The 13,848-nt window shown below is 43.4% G+C and overlaps 2 protein-coding genes across 12 annotated transcripts in view; one reads left to right on the forward strand and one right to left on the reverse strand.

Annotated features, from left to right (window-relative positions):
- The window catches only part of CHEK2 (checkpoint kinase 2), a 34,290-nt gene extending 22,519 nt beyond the window's left edge, over window positions 1–11,771 (reverse strand). Inside the window, exons 1-4 of the mRNA XM_073790882.1 lie at window positions 11,525–11,771; window positions 10,491–10,675; window positions 8,994–9,321; window positions 75–255 (exon numbers count right to left, since the gene is read on the reverse strand). Of these exons, the coding sequence (XP_073646983.1) occupies window positions 75–255; window positions 8,994–9,315 (503 nt within the window). The 5' untranslated portion in view covers window positions 9,316–9,321; window positions 10,491–10,675; window positions 11,525–11,771. The remainder of the gene's footprint in view (window positions 1–74; window positions 256–8,993; window positions 9,322–10,490; window positions 10,676–11,524) is intronic.
- Window positions 11,765–13,848, forward strand: part of HSCB (HscB mitochondrial iron-sulfur cluster cochaperone) — a 35,276-nt gene continuing 33,192 nt past the window's right edge. For 3 of the 11 annotated variants that reach the window (XR_012325246.1, XM_073790271.1, XM_073790270.1), the window contains exons 1-3: window positions 11,766–12,080; window positions 13,184–13,280; window positions 13,623–13,712. Coding sequence is in view for 6 of the 11 variants with exons in the window: in XM_073790271.1 (XP_073646372.1) it covers window positions 11,845–12,080; window positions 13,184–13,280; window positions 13,623–13,712 (423 nt within the window). In the remaining 5 variants the exon portion in view is untranslated. Of the gene's footprint in view, window positions 12,081–12,209; window positions 12,343–13,183; window positions 13,281–13,622; window positions 13,718–13,848 lie in introns of those variants that run through there. The other 8 variants (XM_073790269.1, XM_033837121.2, XM_033837118.2 and 5 more) reach the window with 8 other exon arrangements.

A 13,848-nucleotide genomic window follows, 5' to 3' on the forward strand; every position in this document is an offset into this window, starting at 1 on the left:
AGGACCCATTTCCTAAAACAGAAAACATTTTATTTCAAAGTTTTACTGGTGGAGTGTTTCAGTGGGGAGACAACTAAGAGTGATGTCTAGATGACCAGTTCTCCCAAATGTATGGATATTTGCCACCTACTCTGAAGATCCGAAAGTGCTTCTTGCTGTAAGTCCGGTATTTATCAGTTCTTTTCAGCAGGGGTTCATCAAAGCAGTATTCACAGTTTCTATCTCTCCCAAACCAGTAGCTGTCGTTAACACACTCTGTAACACAAAAGCACACCCCAGAGGGCTGTTAAATTTCATGTATCAAACACCTTTAAAAACTGTTCATAGGGGCTTCCCTGGTGGCACAGTGGTTGGGAGTCCGCCTGCCGATGCAGGAGACACGGGTTCGTGCCCCGGTCCGGGAACATCCCACATGCCGTGGAGCGGCTGGGCCCGTGAGCCATGGCCGCTGAGCCTGCGCGTCCATAGCCTGTGCTCCTCAACGGGAGAGGCCACAGCAGTGAGAGGCCCGCGTACCGCAAAAAAAAAAAAAAAAAAAAAAACTGTTCATAAAATCTGCTTGTAGGAAAATAGCCTAAGAAGGCAATCAAAATTATAGATTTGTCCATCAAGATTTTATAAGATTCAAAATCAGTGGGGAGAAAAAAACCAAATATTTCCAACGAGTTTAACAAATTATGGTTTATACATAGCCATGAAATGTAAGCAGTCATTAAAATTCTCAAATAATTTTTAATGACTTGGAAAAATACTTATGATATAATAATAACTTCCTACTTATTACTCTCCTGAGGCTTCCCATCATACTTAGTATGAAATCTACACTCCACATGGCAGGCTAGATGCTCAGGATCTGGCCCCTGCCCCCCTCCCAACTTCACCTTGTACCTCTCCCCTTGATCACTACACTCAGCTCCACTGGCCTCCTTCCACTGCCCCAAATATGCTGGGTTCAACCTCCCTTGTGGCCTTTGAGTTCTTCATTCCCAGTGATTTGAATGGCCATCTTGCCTTTTGTGTCTGCAAATTATCATCTTCCACTCAGCTTTCTGTATAAGCACACTCCCAGCTCACCACCCACTCACCATAATCACAAGAGCCTGTTCTGCTTCCCTCTATAACTGAAAATTATCTTGATTATTTGTATATTGTCTCCTGGCATCCCCCTATTAGAACAAATTCCAGGAGGGCAGCCTTGAGTCTCTTGTTTACGAATACAGCTCCAGCACCTAGGACAATGCATATGGTAGGCAAGCAAAATGTTCACGGAAAGACAGACTAGGGAAAATATTACCAACTCATGCCACAATCAAAGGACTATTTCCCTAATATCTGTAAAGTTGATGGAAACAAACCAAATGTCCTACAATGGATGAATGGATAAACAAATTGTGATATCACAAATTGTGATATTTACATACAATGGACTATTTTTCACCCATAAAAAGGAATAAAGCTAAAACTCATACATCTACAACATGGACGAACCTTGAAAACATTATGCTAAGTGAAAGAAGCCAGACACAAAATGCCACAGACTGTATGACTGTATTTATATGAAATATCCAGAATAGTTAAATCCATAGATATGAAATGCAAATGGTTGCCAGGGGCAGAGGAGGAAGGGATGGGGAGTAACTGCTTAATGGATATAGGGTTTCATTTTGGAGTAAAGGAAATATTTCAGAACTGGACAGAAGTGGTGGTTGCACAATGTTGTGAATGTACTAAAGGTCACTGAACTGTTCACATTAAAATCGTTAATTTTAGGGACTTCCCTGGTGGTGCAATGGTTAGGAATCTGCCCGCCCATGCAGGGGACATGGGTTCAATCCCTGGTCTGGGAAGATCCCACATGCCATGGAGCAACCAAGCCCATGCACCATAACTACTGAGCCTGTGCTCTAGAGCCCACAAGCCACAACTACTGAGCCTGCGTGTCACAACTACTGAAGCCTGCGCGCCTAGAGCCTGTGCTCTGCAACAAGAGACGCCACTGCAATGAGAAGCCCGCGCACCGCAGCAAAAAGTAGCCCCCACTCGTCGCAACTAGAGAAAGCCCACACACAGCAACAAAGACCCAATGCAGCCATAAATAAATAAATAAATAAGTTTTTTAAATGGTTAATTTTATGTTATGTGAATTTCACCTCAATTCCTTAGTTATATGTGCACACACCCATTGGTCCAGAAATCCCACTTCTAGGAATTTATCCTACAGACAGAATCATATGTATTACGAAAGGACATAAGGACATATGTACAAGGTTATTCACTATAGCATTATTCCTTTTTTTTTTATAAATTTATTTATCTATTTATTTATTTTTGGCTGCATTGGGTCTTCATTGCTGCGAACGGGCTTTCTCTAGATGCGGTGAGCGGGGGGCTACTCTTCGTTGCGGTGTGTGGGCTTCCCATTGTGGTGGCTTCTCTTGTTGTGGAGTATGGGCTCTAGGCGTGCGGGCTTCAGTAGTTGTGGCTCCTGGGATCTAGAGCACAGGCTTAGTTGCTCCGCAGCATGTGGGATCTTCCCAGACCAGGGATTGAACCCATGTCCCCTGCATTGGCAGGCAGATTCTTAACCACTGTGCCACCAGGGGAGACCTATAGCATTACTCTTATAGCAACAACTTTAATGTCCATTAGTAAAGGGCTAGTTCAATAAATTTATATATCTACAAAAGAAATGGGGATCTTTACATTCCGATAGAAGAATGTCTAAGATACATTGTTAAACATAAACAACAGGTTACAACCAGTGTGTTGTAAATTACAGTTGGTATAAATAATAAAGGGGGGAAAAAGAACACATAGATACTTAGTTGCTTATATGTGCACCAAATATTTCTGGAAGGCTACATAAGAAATCAGCAATCCTGGGAGGTAGTTGGGGGAAAGACAGAAATTGGATGAAGGCCTTGCACCTGTTTTCAATTTTGCACCTAATGCAAATATAACCTCTTCAAAAAGTTAAATTAATCGCTTAAAGAGTTTGCAGTCTGGTTGGGAGACAAACAGGGAAGCAACAACAATACAGCAAGTAGACTCTCGAGGGAAAGCACGGATGCAAGGCTGTGGCAACTCTGCCTGGGACTATCAAAAAGGCTTCATGAGGCAAGACAGGAAGGATAGATTGAACAGCCCTTTGGAAGGCAACATGGCAGTACCCATTACAAGGTAAAGCCATGCCCATTCTATGATCCAGCAACTCAACACAGGCTCTACCCTAGAGAGACATTTGTCCAAATGACCAAGGAGACAAGGACATTCATTGCAGTCTTGCTTGCAGGAATAAACACTGGCAACAACCTAAGCATCTATTAACAGGGAAAGGTATAAATGAACCATGGTATTTCTACTAGAAACCAGGAGCTTCTGGGACAGTTGAGAAGGAAAGGCATGGAGATTTTATCAGGACACCAACAGTCCAGGGAGGATGGACAGAGAGTGGAAGGGGAGGCTGCCCATGGAAGAGCCTGCTCTGACCTTGGCTCATTAGAGGAGCCCTCAGGAAAGATGTGTGGAGGAGGGCAGGGACAGCAAGGCAGGAGGCAAAGGGACCAAAACTCTCAGTGAGGCAATTAGGAGTAAGAACCCCAGGAAGATGGGCCCCTTCTCCTAGTAGTGAAGAATGGGGCACAGTTGAGATGGTGACAGGAGAGAGGAACATCACAAACAAGACAAGGATGTCTGCTCTTAAAACTTCTATTCTGGGGCTTCCCTGGTGGCACAGTGATTGAGAGTCCGCCTGCCGATGCAGGGGACACGGGTTCGTGCCCCAGTCTGGGAAGATCCCACATGCCGCGGAGCGGCTGGGCCCGTGAGCCATGGCCGCTGAGCCTGCGCGTCCGGAGCCTGTGCTCCGCAACAGGAGAGGCCACAACAGTGAGAGGCCCGCATACCACAAAAAAAAAAAAACAACACTTCTATTCCATGTAAGAGATTCAAGCCAGGACAGTTAACAGAGGGAGGGAGAGGGAGATGAAAAGCCAAGGCATCCATATTGGAAAGGAAGAAGCAGATCTATCTAATCCTATTCACAAACGACATAATCTTATATGTAGAAAATCCTAAGGAACCCACTAAAAAAGATTAGCCCAAATAAACAAGTTCAGCAACATTACAGGATACAAGATCAATATTCAAAAACCACTTGTATTTCTACACACTAGCAATGGACAACCTAAAATGAAATTAAGAAAATAATTCCATTTACAATAGCATAAAAAGAATAAAATACTTGGGAATAAATTTAACAAAAGAAGAGTGAATCTTATACTCTAAAAGCTACAAAACATTGTTGGAAAAAATTTGAAAGACCTATGTAAATGTGCATGGATTGGAAGACTTAATGTTGTTAAGATGGCAAAACTCCCATACTATACACAATTCCTATCAAAATCCCAGCTGCCTTCTTTGCAGAAATTAACAAGCTCAAACTAAAATTCCTATAAAAAAGCAAGGACCCGGAATAGCAAAACAATCTTGAAAATGAAGTACAAAGGGCTTACTTACATTTTGCAGTTTCAAAACTTACTACAGGACTTCCCTGGTGGCACAGTGGTCAAGAATCCACCTGCCAATGCAGTGGACACAGGTTCAAGCCCTGATCCAGGAAGATCCCACATGCTGTGAAGCACTAAGCCCATGTGCCACAACTACTGAGCCTGCACTCTAGAGCCCATGAGCCACAACTACTGAGCCCATGTGCCACAGTTACTGAAGCCCACGTGCCTAGAGCCTGTGCTCCGCAACAAGAGAAGCTACCACAATGAGAAGCACGCGATGAAGAGTAGCAATGAAGAGTAGTCCCCACTCACTGCAACTAGAGAAAGCCCACGCACAGCAACAAAGACCCAATGCAGCCAAAAATAAATAAATAAATAAAAATTTAAAAACTTACTACAAAGCTATCATAATCAAGACAGTGTGGGGGCTTCCCTGATGGCGCAGTGGTTGAGAATCTGCCTGCTAATGCAGGGGACACGGGTTTGAGCCCTGGTGTGGGAGGATCCCACATGCTGCGGAGCAACTAGGCCCGTGAGCCACAACTACTGAGCCTGCGCGTCTGGAGCTTGTGCTCCGCAACAAGAGAGGCTGCGAGAGTGAGAGGCCTGCGCACCGCAATGAAGAGTGGACCCCGCTTGCCACAACTAGAGAAAGCCCTTGCATAGAAACGAAGACCCAACACAGCAAAAATAAATTAATTAATTAATAAACTCCTACCCTCAACATCTAAAAAAAAAAAAAGATTAAAAAAAAAGACAGTGTGGTACTAGTGAAAGGTTAGGCATACAGATCAATGGAAAAAAATTAAGAGACAGAAAATAAATCACATTTACAGTCAACTGATTTTCAACAAGGTGCCAACACAATTCATTGGGGAAAAAATAGTCTTTTCAAATGGTGCTAGGACAAGTGGATATCTACATGTAAAATAATCTAGTTGGAACTTACCTCACACCATATGCAAAAAGCAACTAAAAGAGAATCAAAGATTAATTGCAGGAACTAAAACTATAAGAAGAAAAAATGGTGATAAGGCTTTGTAACCTTGGGTTAAGCAATTCTGTCTAGATATGACCCCAAAGCACAAGAAACGAAAGAAAAAATATAAAAATTGGACATAATTAAAATTTAAAATGTGTGTGAATCAAAGAACATCATTAAGAAAGTGAAAAGAAGTGAATGGGGGAAAATATTTGCAAAACACATATCTAGTAAGGGATTTATATCTACCATATAAAAAAGGACACTTACAACTCAATAATAAGACAAACAATCCAATTTTAAAATGAGCAAAGATGGGGATATATGTTTATGTATAGCTGATTCACTTTGTTATAAAGCAGAAACTAACACACCACTGTAAAGCAATTGTACTCCAATGAAGATTTTTAAAGAAGTAAAATAAAAATGAGCAAAGGATATGAATAGACATTTCTCCAAATACATAAAAATGACCAATAAGCACATGAAAAGATGTTTAACATCATTAGAGCCATCAGGGAAATGTAAAACAAAATCACAATGAGACACCACTTCACACCTACTACGATGATGAAAATCAAAAGACAGATATTAAGTGGTGATGAAATGTGGAGAAATTAGAACCCTCATACATTAGTAGTGGGAATATGGAATAGTGCAGCTGCTGTGGAAAACAGTTTGGTGGTTTCTTAAAAACTTAAACATGTTATCCAGCAATTCCACTCCTAGGCACTAAATACCCCCCAAAAAATTGAAAACAGAGACTCAAACAGATACTTGTCACAAATATTCATAGCAGCATTTTTCAAAATGGCCAAAAGGTCCAAATGTCCATCAACAGAAAGGATAAAGAAAATGTGATATATTTATACAATATTATTATTCAGATATATTATTCAGACATAAAAAGAAACAAAGTTCTGATACATGATACAACATGAATGAACTTTGAAAATATTATGCTACATGAAAGAAGCCAGATACAAAAGGACAAATATTATGATTTCACTTAAACAAAATATCTAGAATAGGTAAATTCAAAGACAGAGAAAATAGGTTAGAAATTACCAAAAGAACTCAATGGGGAAAGGATAATCTCTTCAATAAATGGTACTGGGAAAACTGAATAACCACATGCAGAAGAATGAAATTGGACCCCTGTCTTACACCACTCACAAAAATTAATTTGAAATCGATTAAGGACTTAAACAGAAGAAGTGAAACCGTAAAACTAGAAGAAAGCAAATGGTAATTATGTGATGTGAAGGAGGTGTTAGCTAAGGCTATGGTGGAGATCATTTTGCAATATATAAGTGTATCAAACTGTATACCTTAAACTTACACAACGTTATATATGTCACTTATATATGTCTCAATAAAGCTAGGGGGGAAAAGAAATTACCAGAGGAAAAAATTTTGGAAATAGATAATGGTGATGGTTGTACAACATTGTGAAAGTACTAATGCCAATGGACTGCATACTTAATGGTTAAAATGACAAAATTTTATGTTATATATATTTTATCACAATGAAAAGAAGTAAACATTAAAAAATACTAAGGAATAAAGTTTTTAAAGTGCAAGACTTGTACCCTGAAAACTACAAAACACTGTTGAAAGAAATTAAAGAAGACCTAAATAAATGAAAGCTACCCCATGTTCACAGATTGGAAGACTTAATACAGTTAAGATGGGAATATTACCCATATTGATCTACAGATTTAATTCCAGCTGCCTTCTTTGCAGGAAGTGACAAGCTTATCTTAAAATTCCTATGGAAAAGTAAAGAACCATAGTAATCAAAATAATCTTGAAAAAGAACAAATCAGGACTCACTCTGGATTTCAAAATTTACTACAAAGCTACAGTAATCAAGATTTTGTGGTACTAGCATAAGGACAGACACATAGATCCATGGAACAGAACTGAAAATCCAGAATTAAACCCCACATTTATGGTCAAATGATCTTTAATGAGGGTGTCAAGACCATTCAAGGGGGAAAGAGTAGTCTCTTCAAGAAATAGTGCTCGGGGGGCTTCCCTGGTGGCACAATGGTTAAGAATCCACCTGCCAATGCAGGGGACACGGGTTCGAACCCTAGCCCGGGAAGATCCCATATGCCGCGGAGCAGCTAAGCCCGTGCACCACAACTACTGAGCCTGCGCTCTACAGCCTGCGAGCCACAACTACTGAGCCCGCACTCTAGAGCCCACGTGCTACAACTACTGAAGCCCTCATGCCTAGAGCCCATGTTCCACAACAAGCGAAGCCACGGTGATGAGAAGCCCATGCACCACAACGAGGAATAGCCACCACTCACCACAACTAGAGAAAGCCCACGTGCAGCAACAAAGACCCAACACAGCCAAAAATAAATAAATTTATAAAAAAGAAAAAAGAAAGAAATAGTGCTCGGACAACTGTACATTCCCATGCCAAAGGATGAATTTGGACAATACCTCATATCATGTACAAAAATCAACTCAAAAGGGATAAGAGCTAAAACTGTAAATTATTTAGAAGAAAAGATAGGTGTGAATCAATAACAAATAATAACAATAAAATATTATAGCTTCTCTTTATTGAGCAATTACTTTATGCTGGTCTCCCTAACAAGCTCTTTGTGTATGTAATCTTAAGTTTAAAGGAGATACACCCAACTTCACCCTAACTCACCATTTCTGTGTCCCACTCACCATACATCAGCCCTAAGCCTAGCTTAAATATATAGCTTAAATGAGTAAAAATTAGCTTCAAATGCTTACTTCTAAATTTAAAGTTGTATGTATGAATATTGCTATATTATTTCTCCATTTTTTACTGTTTTTTCCAAGTCATCAAAGTTGCACGTGACATAAAAGGGAAGGGTGAGTGACAAGATACAAAATGGTACATTAGCCATTCATTTCTTTACATTATTATTTTCTATTCCATTAATGTCAAGTTCTTTTTTTTTTTTTGTAATAAAGAGATCATTTTAATTCAAAACGGAGGAAAAATGCTACTTAAAACATACCGAGAGCAAAGCCTTACTGTTGGAACCAGGTGTCAGAGAGGATGAGTATATTTAAACAGCAAGGTTGGCTATTTTGAGATAAAAATAAGTAACAGGGAGTTAACAAATAACCTTCCCCATTCTGAAACTGTAAAACTGATTCTCTGAAACTGCTGCACCACCAGCAGGAGTTAAGTGGTGAAGTTTCTGTGATTAGATGACAAATGTTTGCAAGCTTGCATGAATCAGCGTTTTTCTAGGGAAAAGATCCACAACCCTCTTCAGATGGACAACACATGGCAGACGCCCAATTAATGTTTGTCGAAAGTACAAATGAAGGGGCTCTACAGCAAGTAAGAGCCCGTGCACAACCCAAAAATGCTTCCTTGGTTCCATCTTTCATCACCTTCAAACTCCAGAATCATTCCAGGAGTGTCTTGAGCTGTCTGTTGCAACAACTTTCTAAAACTGTTTTTCTGAACAAAATATTACAAAGGGTCTTACCGAGATTAGAGAATCCATCCTGAAGGGCCCATAATCGAGCCCAAGGGGCTGGGACAGGCTCCTCGGGTTCTTGGTCCTCGGGAATAGAATAGAGTTCCTGCGTAGACACTGTGTCTAAGGAGCTCAGCGTACCCGAGCTGGAGTGAGAGGACTGGCTGGACGTGGGCACCGTGCTGGTGGAGGAGCTGGACGTGCCCTGGGACTGTGAAGAGGAGCCATGTGGCTGTGAGGAGGGACCGTGGGACTGCGAGAAGCCACCTTGGGACTGTGGGGAGGCACTGCCATGGGGCTGATGACACTCCACATCCGTCTCCCGAGACATCACCACCTCAAAAATAAGTGTCCAACAGTAAGGTGAATTTCAAGGAACAAGACATCGTAAAGGTCAAGAGTAAAGGATGGGTATATTACAACAGCCAAAAAAAAAAAAAGATCCAGGATACGCATGCTCTGCAAAAATTAAAATTCTAGGGCTTCCCTGGTGGCGCAGTGGTTAGGAGTCCGCCTGCCGATGCAGGGGACACGGGTTCGTGCCCCGGTCCGCGAGGATCCCACATGCCGCGAAGCAGCTGGGCCCGTGAGCCATGGCCGCTGAGCCTGCGCGTCCGGAGCCTGTGCTCCGCGGCGGGAGAGGCCACAACAGTGAGAGGCCCACGTACCGCAAAAAAAAATTAAAATTCTAAGAGTTTAGACCTATCATTCTTCTGGGCTGAGCTTTTCATCACATCATTTTCACCTGATAAGTTTTTGTGTGACAGCCACAACCACAGAGGACAGAAACAAATTATTTGAAGGCTGTAAACAAGTAAAAAGCAATGAAACTGAATTGGGGAGGGCGAGAGACTCATAACAGCTTACACTCATCCAATTTTTTAAAATTAAAAATGGAACCTAAAATGTATTCGTTAATACAATCAACACTACACTTAAACTTCATATGTATTTTTGAAAAAGAAAGAAAGGGAAGAGTCAGGTGGTTTGGCACAGACTAAGAGAAACTCTACAGAAATTCGCTGCATCACCCCAGGGGTGGCTATTTTATACATAAAATGTCACTGTTGCCCCCTCTTCCCCAAACCAGCTCCTGGAGGGTAGGACCCAAGTTCATTCTAGATTCCTTTGACTCCAAACTAAGAGCTGGGCCACTTAAAGAGGCGAAACACAAAGACTGCTCTAAACAACTCCACCTAGCCCTTTGTGATGCTAATTAACTATGGGGCTCACCTTTTCAGCATCCTAAATGGCCTCCCAGCCCAACAGAAGCCTGAAGAAAACCAAGATGAGACACAGAAGACCATAACAGAGGTTCCCACCCCAGCTTTACAATTAATTTGATAGACAGTTAAACTCCAATAACAGAACCTACAGTAAAGTCAAAGTAACTTTCAATCCCTAACTTTCAATCCCTAATCTGATTAAAAAAAAAAAAAAGTGCTTTCTCTCCTGAATCCCACACTCAGGCTACCCCTCAAGGATAATATAGTAAACATGACTCACACTGATTATTGCATTTACACAGCTTTCCAAATGCAAAGGTCCTGATGAGTTTTCCTGAAAGCACACCAGGGAGGTAGGTGTTGCCAGAGCTAGGTCCGCCACTTCAGGACCTGCTGCTCTAATACCACCTCAGCCGAGCTGTGTCCTCCTGCAGCTTCTTGAGCAAGACTTCTCTGCCCTGAAAACTGGCAAAAGACAGTGTGTCAAAAGGTAGCTGCTATCATCGTTCATGATAAGAAGGGTCCACCAGGCCAGGACTACATTGGCCTCTGCCATGAGGAAAAAGCATAGTGGAGAGGTTATAAGCAAACAGATCTGGAGTCGAGTCAGATGTCTAAGTCAACTCTTTGCACGACCTTTACGTAGATCGCAACCTCTCTGAACCCAGAAAAGTAGATAGAGCTTGCGAATCAAATGAGATGATACATCAACGTTCCTCCCCCCACCCCTCGGTAATGCTTGATAATTGGGAATTCCAGGCCCAAAGAATCTGAAAGCAGGAAAAGGCCTTACAAGTGCAACACAGTTGTTTTTTTCCAATAGAGAAACTGAGTCCCAAGGAAGACTGGTGCCCTCCTACCCTACCCTCGCCACCCCATCCCCCACACTTCCTTAGGGACACTCGCAGAGCATCTTCCTACAGAAGTCGGTGTGTTTCCAGTTCCTGCAGCGCCTTGCAGCTAAGAATGGGTTCTTAGTAAGCATTTTCCAGATTGAACCTAAATATGGAAATAATTACTAACACCTATAAAACTCTCTACAGAGCAACTTCGCTCTCACTTTGAAGGGGACAACTTTGTTCTTTCTTATCCTTTACGTCTGGGCCAGTTTCAGCTTTAAAGTTACAAGGGAAGTGACCTTCACCTCGAAATTTATCTACAAAGAAGGAAGAGAGTCGTCCACGCATTCCTCTCCCCCTTCCCAAGCTCAAACACAGTACAAAACGGAAGCTTAGGAAATTCAGCTCGCAAAAAGACCCTGAGGACAGGATTCGAACCCCTCAGTACCCAAGAGAAGTTCCCACTACGACTCACCGCGAGCCCACCTAGCACCGCACACTCTGAGCAGCCGTAGCCAGCGGAGTGGCGCTAAACCCGCTGATACAAACTCCACCCTCAGCCAATCAAAACACCCCTCCGCCCCCGCCGGACCAATGACAAACAGCGGATGTGGCGGCCCACATAGCCTCAATGCTTTCTGGGAGTTGTAGTTTAAAACGCAGAGCGGGACTCAAAATCCAGGTTTCCCCCGGGTAGTCCCGCCCCCTCAACTTCCCGGCCAATCAGCAGCACCAGTCTGGTCGACCACTTTCTCTCCCCAACAGGTGACCGCGGGGAGGCCGGCCGCCAGCCAGATGTGGTGCGGGAGAACCAGGGCCTTGCTCCGGGTGTCGGGGTTATGGCCGACAGGGGTGCTCGGGAGGAGACCGCTAAACTGCAGTGCTGCGTCACTGGCGGGAAGCAACTCCCCCCGGTGTTGGAACTGCGGCGGCCTAGGGGGCCCCTTGCGGGGGGACCGGTTCTTCTGCCCTCAGTGCCGCGCGCTGCAGCCACCTGACCCCACGCGAGACTACTTCAGCCTCATGGACTGGTAAGGGAGGCGGTTTCGGGAAATGCGTCTGGGCGTGCGAGATGGAGGGCTGGTCAGGCTAAGGGAGGAGAAGGCGGGACCAGTTACATGGGTGGGCGGAGCCCTAGAGAACAGGGGCCGGGGGTGGGGCCTGGGAGAAGGTGGGTGGGATGTGTCGGGAGAGGAAACCGAGGGGCCGGACTGAGCGGCCAAGGTTTGTGGGATGACGACGAGAGTGGAGCGCGGACTGGTGGGGCGAGGAGTGTGATTAGGCGAAATTGAGGTTTGGAGCCTGCAATGGAGGGAGACTTGAGGGGCGGGATCTGAGAGAAGGAAGTTCAGAGGTGGGGCCTGAGGGAAGGGTGCTTGCGCGGCCCTTGGCGGATGGAGTCTTGAGGAATAGGTTCAGAAGGTTTAAAGTTGGGTTGAGACTTTTAAGAAAGAAATAATGAGATGTTATCCAAAATGAGAGAGTAAGAGCAAAGAAAAACTTAATGCTATGGGCAGAGTCTAAGGGAAAAGTGAGAATTGGAAGGTCTGAGAAATAGATGTTTTTTCTGTTTACCTCCGAAGGTTGAGGAGCTTGGAGAGGTGGTGAAGTTTGGGCGAAGCTAAACTAATGAGATAGGGCACGCTCTGGGAATAGAAAGCGAAGAGGATTCGATTAAAATAAAATGAGAGGTAGAGATGAAGGGACCTGGGCCTTAGAAAAATAGAGTGGGATTCAGGAATTCCTCTTCCCCTTAACTCTGGGCTCTGGCCCCACCAGTCACTGAGCATTTATGAAGGGTTGCAGTAACACTGCTCTTTACGTTGTTCAATCATACCAATCTTGTTCCCACTTCAAGGCCTTTGCATGTTCCCTGTGCCTGAATGACTCTTTCCTGTGATCTTCAGTTACTCCTCATCATCATTCAGGTCTCAGCTCAAATGTCATCTCTTTGTCCACCACATCTACCATTCTCTTATCCTATTCTGTTTTCCTTTGCAGTACCTACCACTTTTTGAAATAGCTCTGTCTATATGTTTATTGCGTCATCCCCCATGAGAACAGGAACCAGGCCCATACTATACAAATCTATAAACATTTGATGCATGAATTTCATCTCCTGATTTCCTTCCAGCAACCGCTCCTTCAGAGTTGACACTGCAAAGCTCCAGCATAGGTACCAGCAACTACAGCGTCTTATCCACCCAGATTTCTTCAGCCAGAGGTCTCAGGTAGCCTATTGGCCACCCATAATCACACCCAAACACGTGTGTACCCTGGGTGGGTGGCAGTGTCCTTATGGTTATCAAGGACAGAGCTGGACAGCCAGCTTCGCCCTGAGGTAGCCTGACCCCAGCCATCCAGATGCTGGACCTGTCTTACACTCAGAGCTTTTACCTGATTTCCCAGCAGAATTAGAACCCATCACCTGAAAATAAAAACAGCTTATCCCATACTGGTTCTCCTTTGGTCACTTCCTTATGTGCTTGCCCATCAGTATTTTATGAAACAGTTTGTGAGTGTAAGATGGCCTATTTGCATGGTAATATGACTATCTTCATTTCCACTTACAGACTGAAAAGGATTTCTCAGAGAAACATTCGACCCTTGTTAATGATGCCTATAAGACTCTTCTGGCCCCCCTGAGCAGGGGACTATACCTTGTAAGGTGATTTTCCCACCCTTCTATCATGACAGCCTGGTCCCATTGCTCTGTAGGACAGCTGCTCCCCTGTGTTCAACAGAAGAGTGCTTGAGACCCGAGCTAATCTAGGGACCCAACGATAATTAACCTCAAAG

This window comes from Tursiops truncatus, chromosome 13 (assembly GCF_011762595.2).
Source record: "Tursiops truncatus isolate mTurTru1 chromosome 13, mTurTru1.mat.Y, whole genome shotgun sequence".
Taxonomy (NCBI): Eukaryota; Metazoa; Chordata; class Mammalia; order Artiodactyla; family Delphinidae; genus Tursiops; species Tursiops truncatus.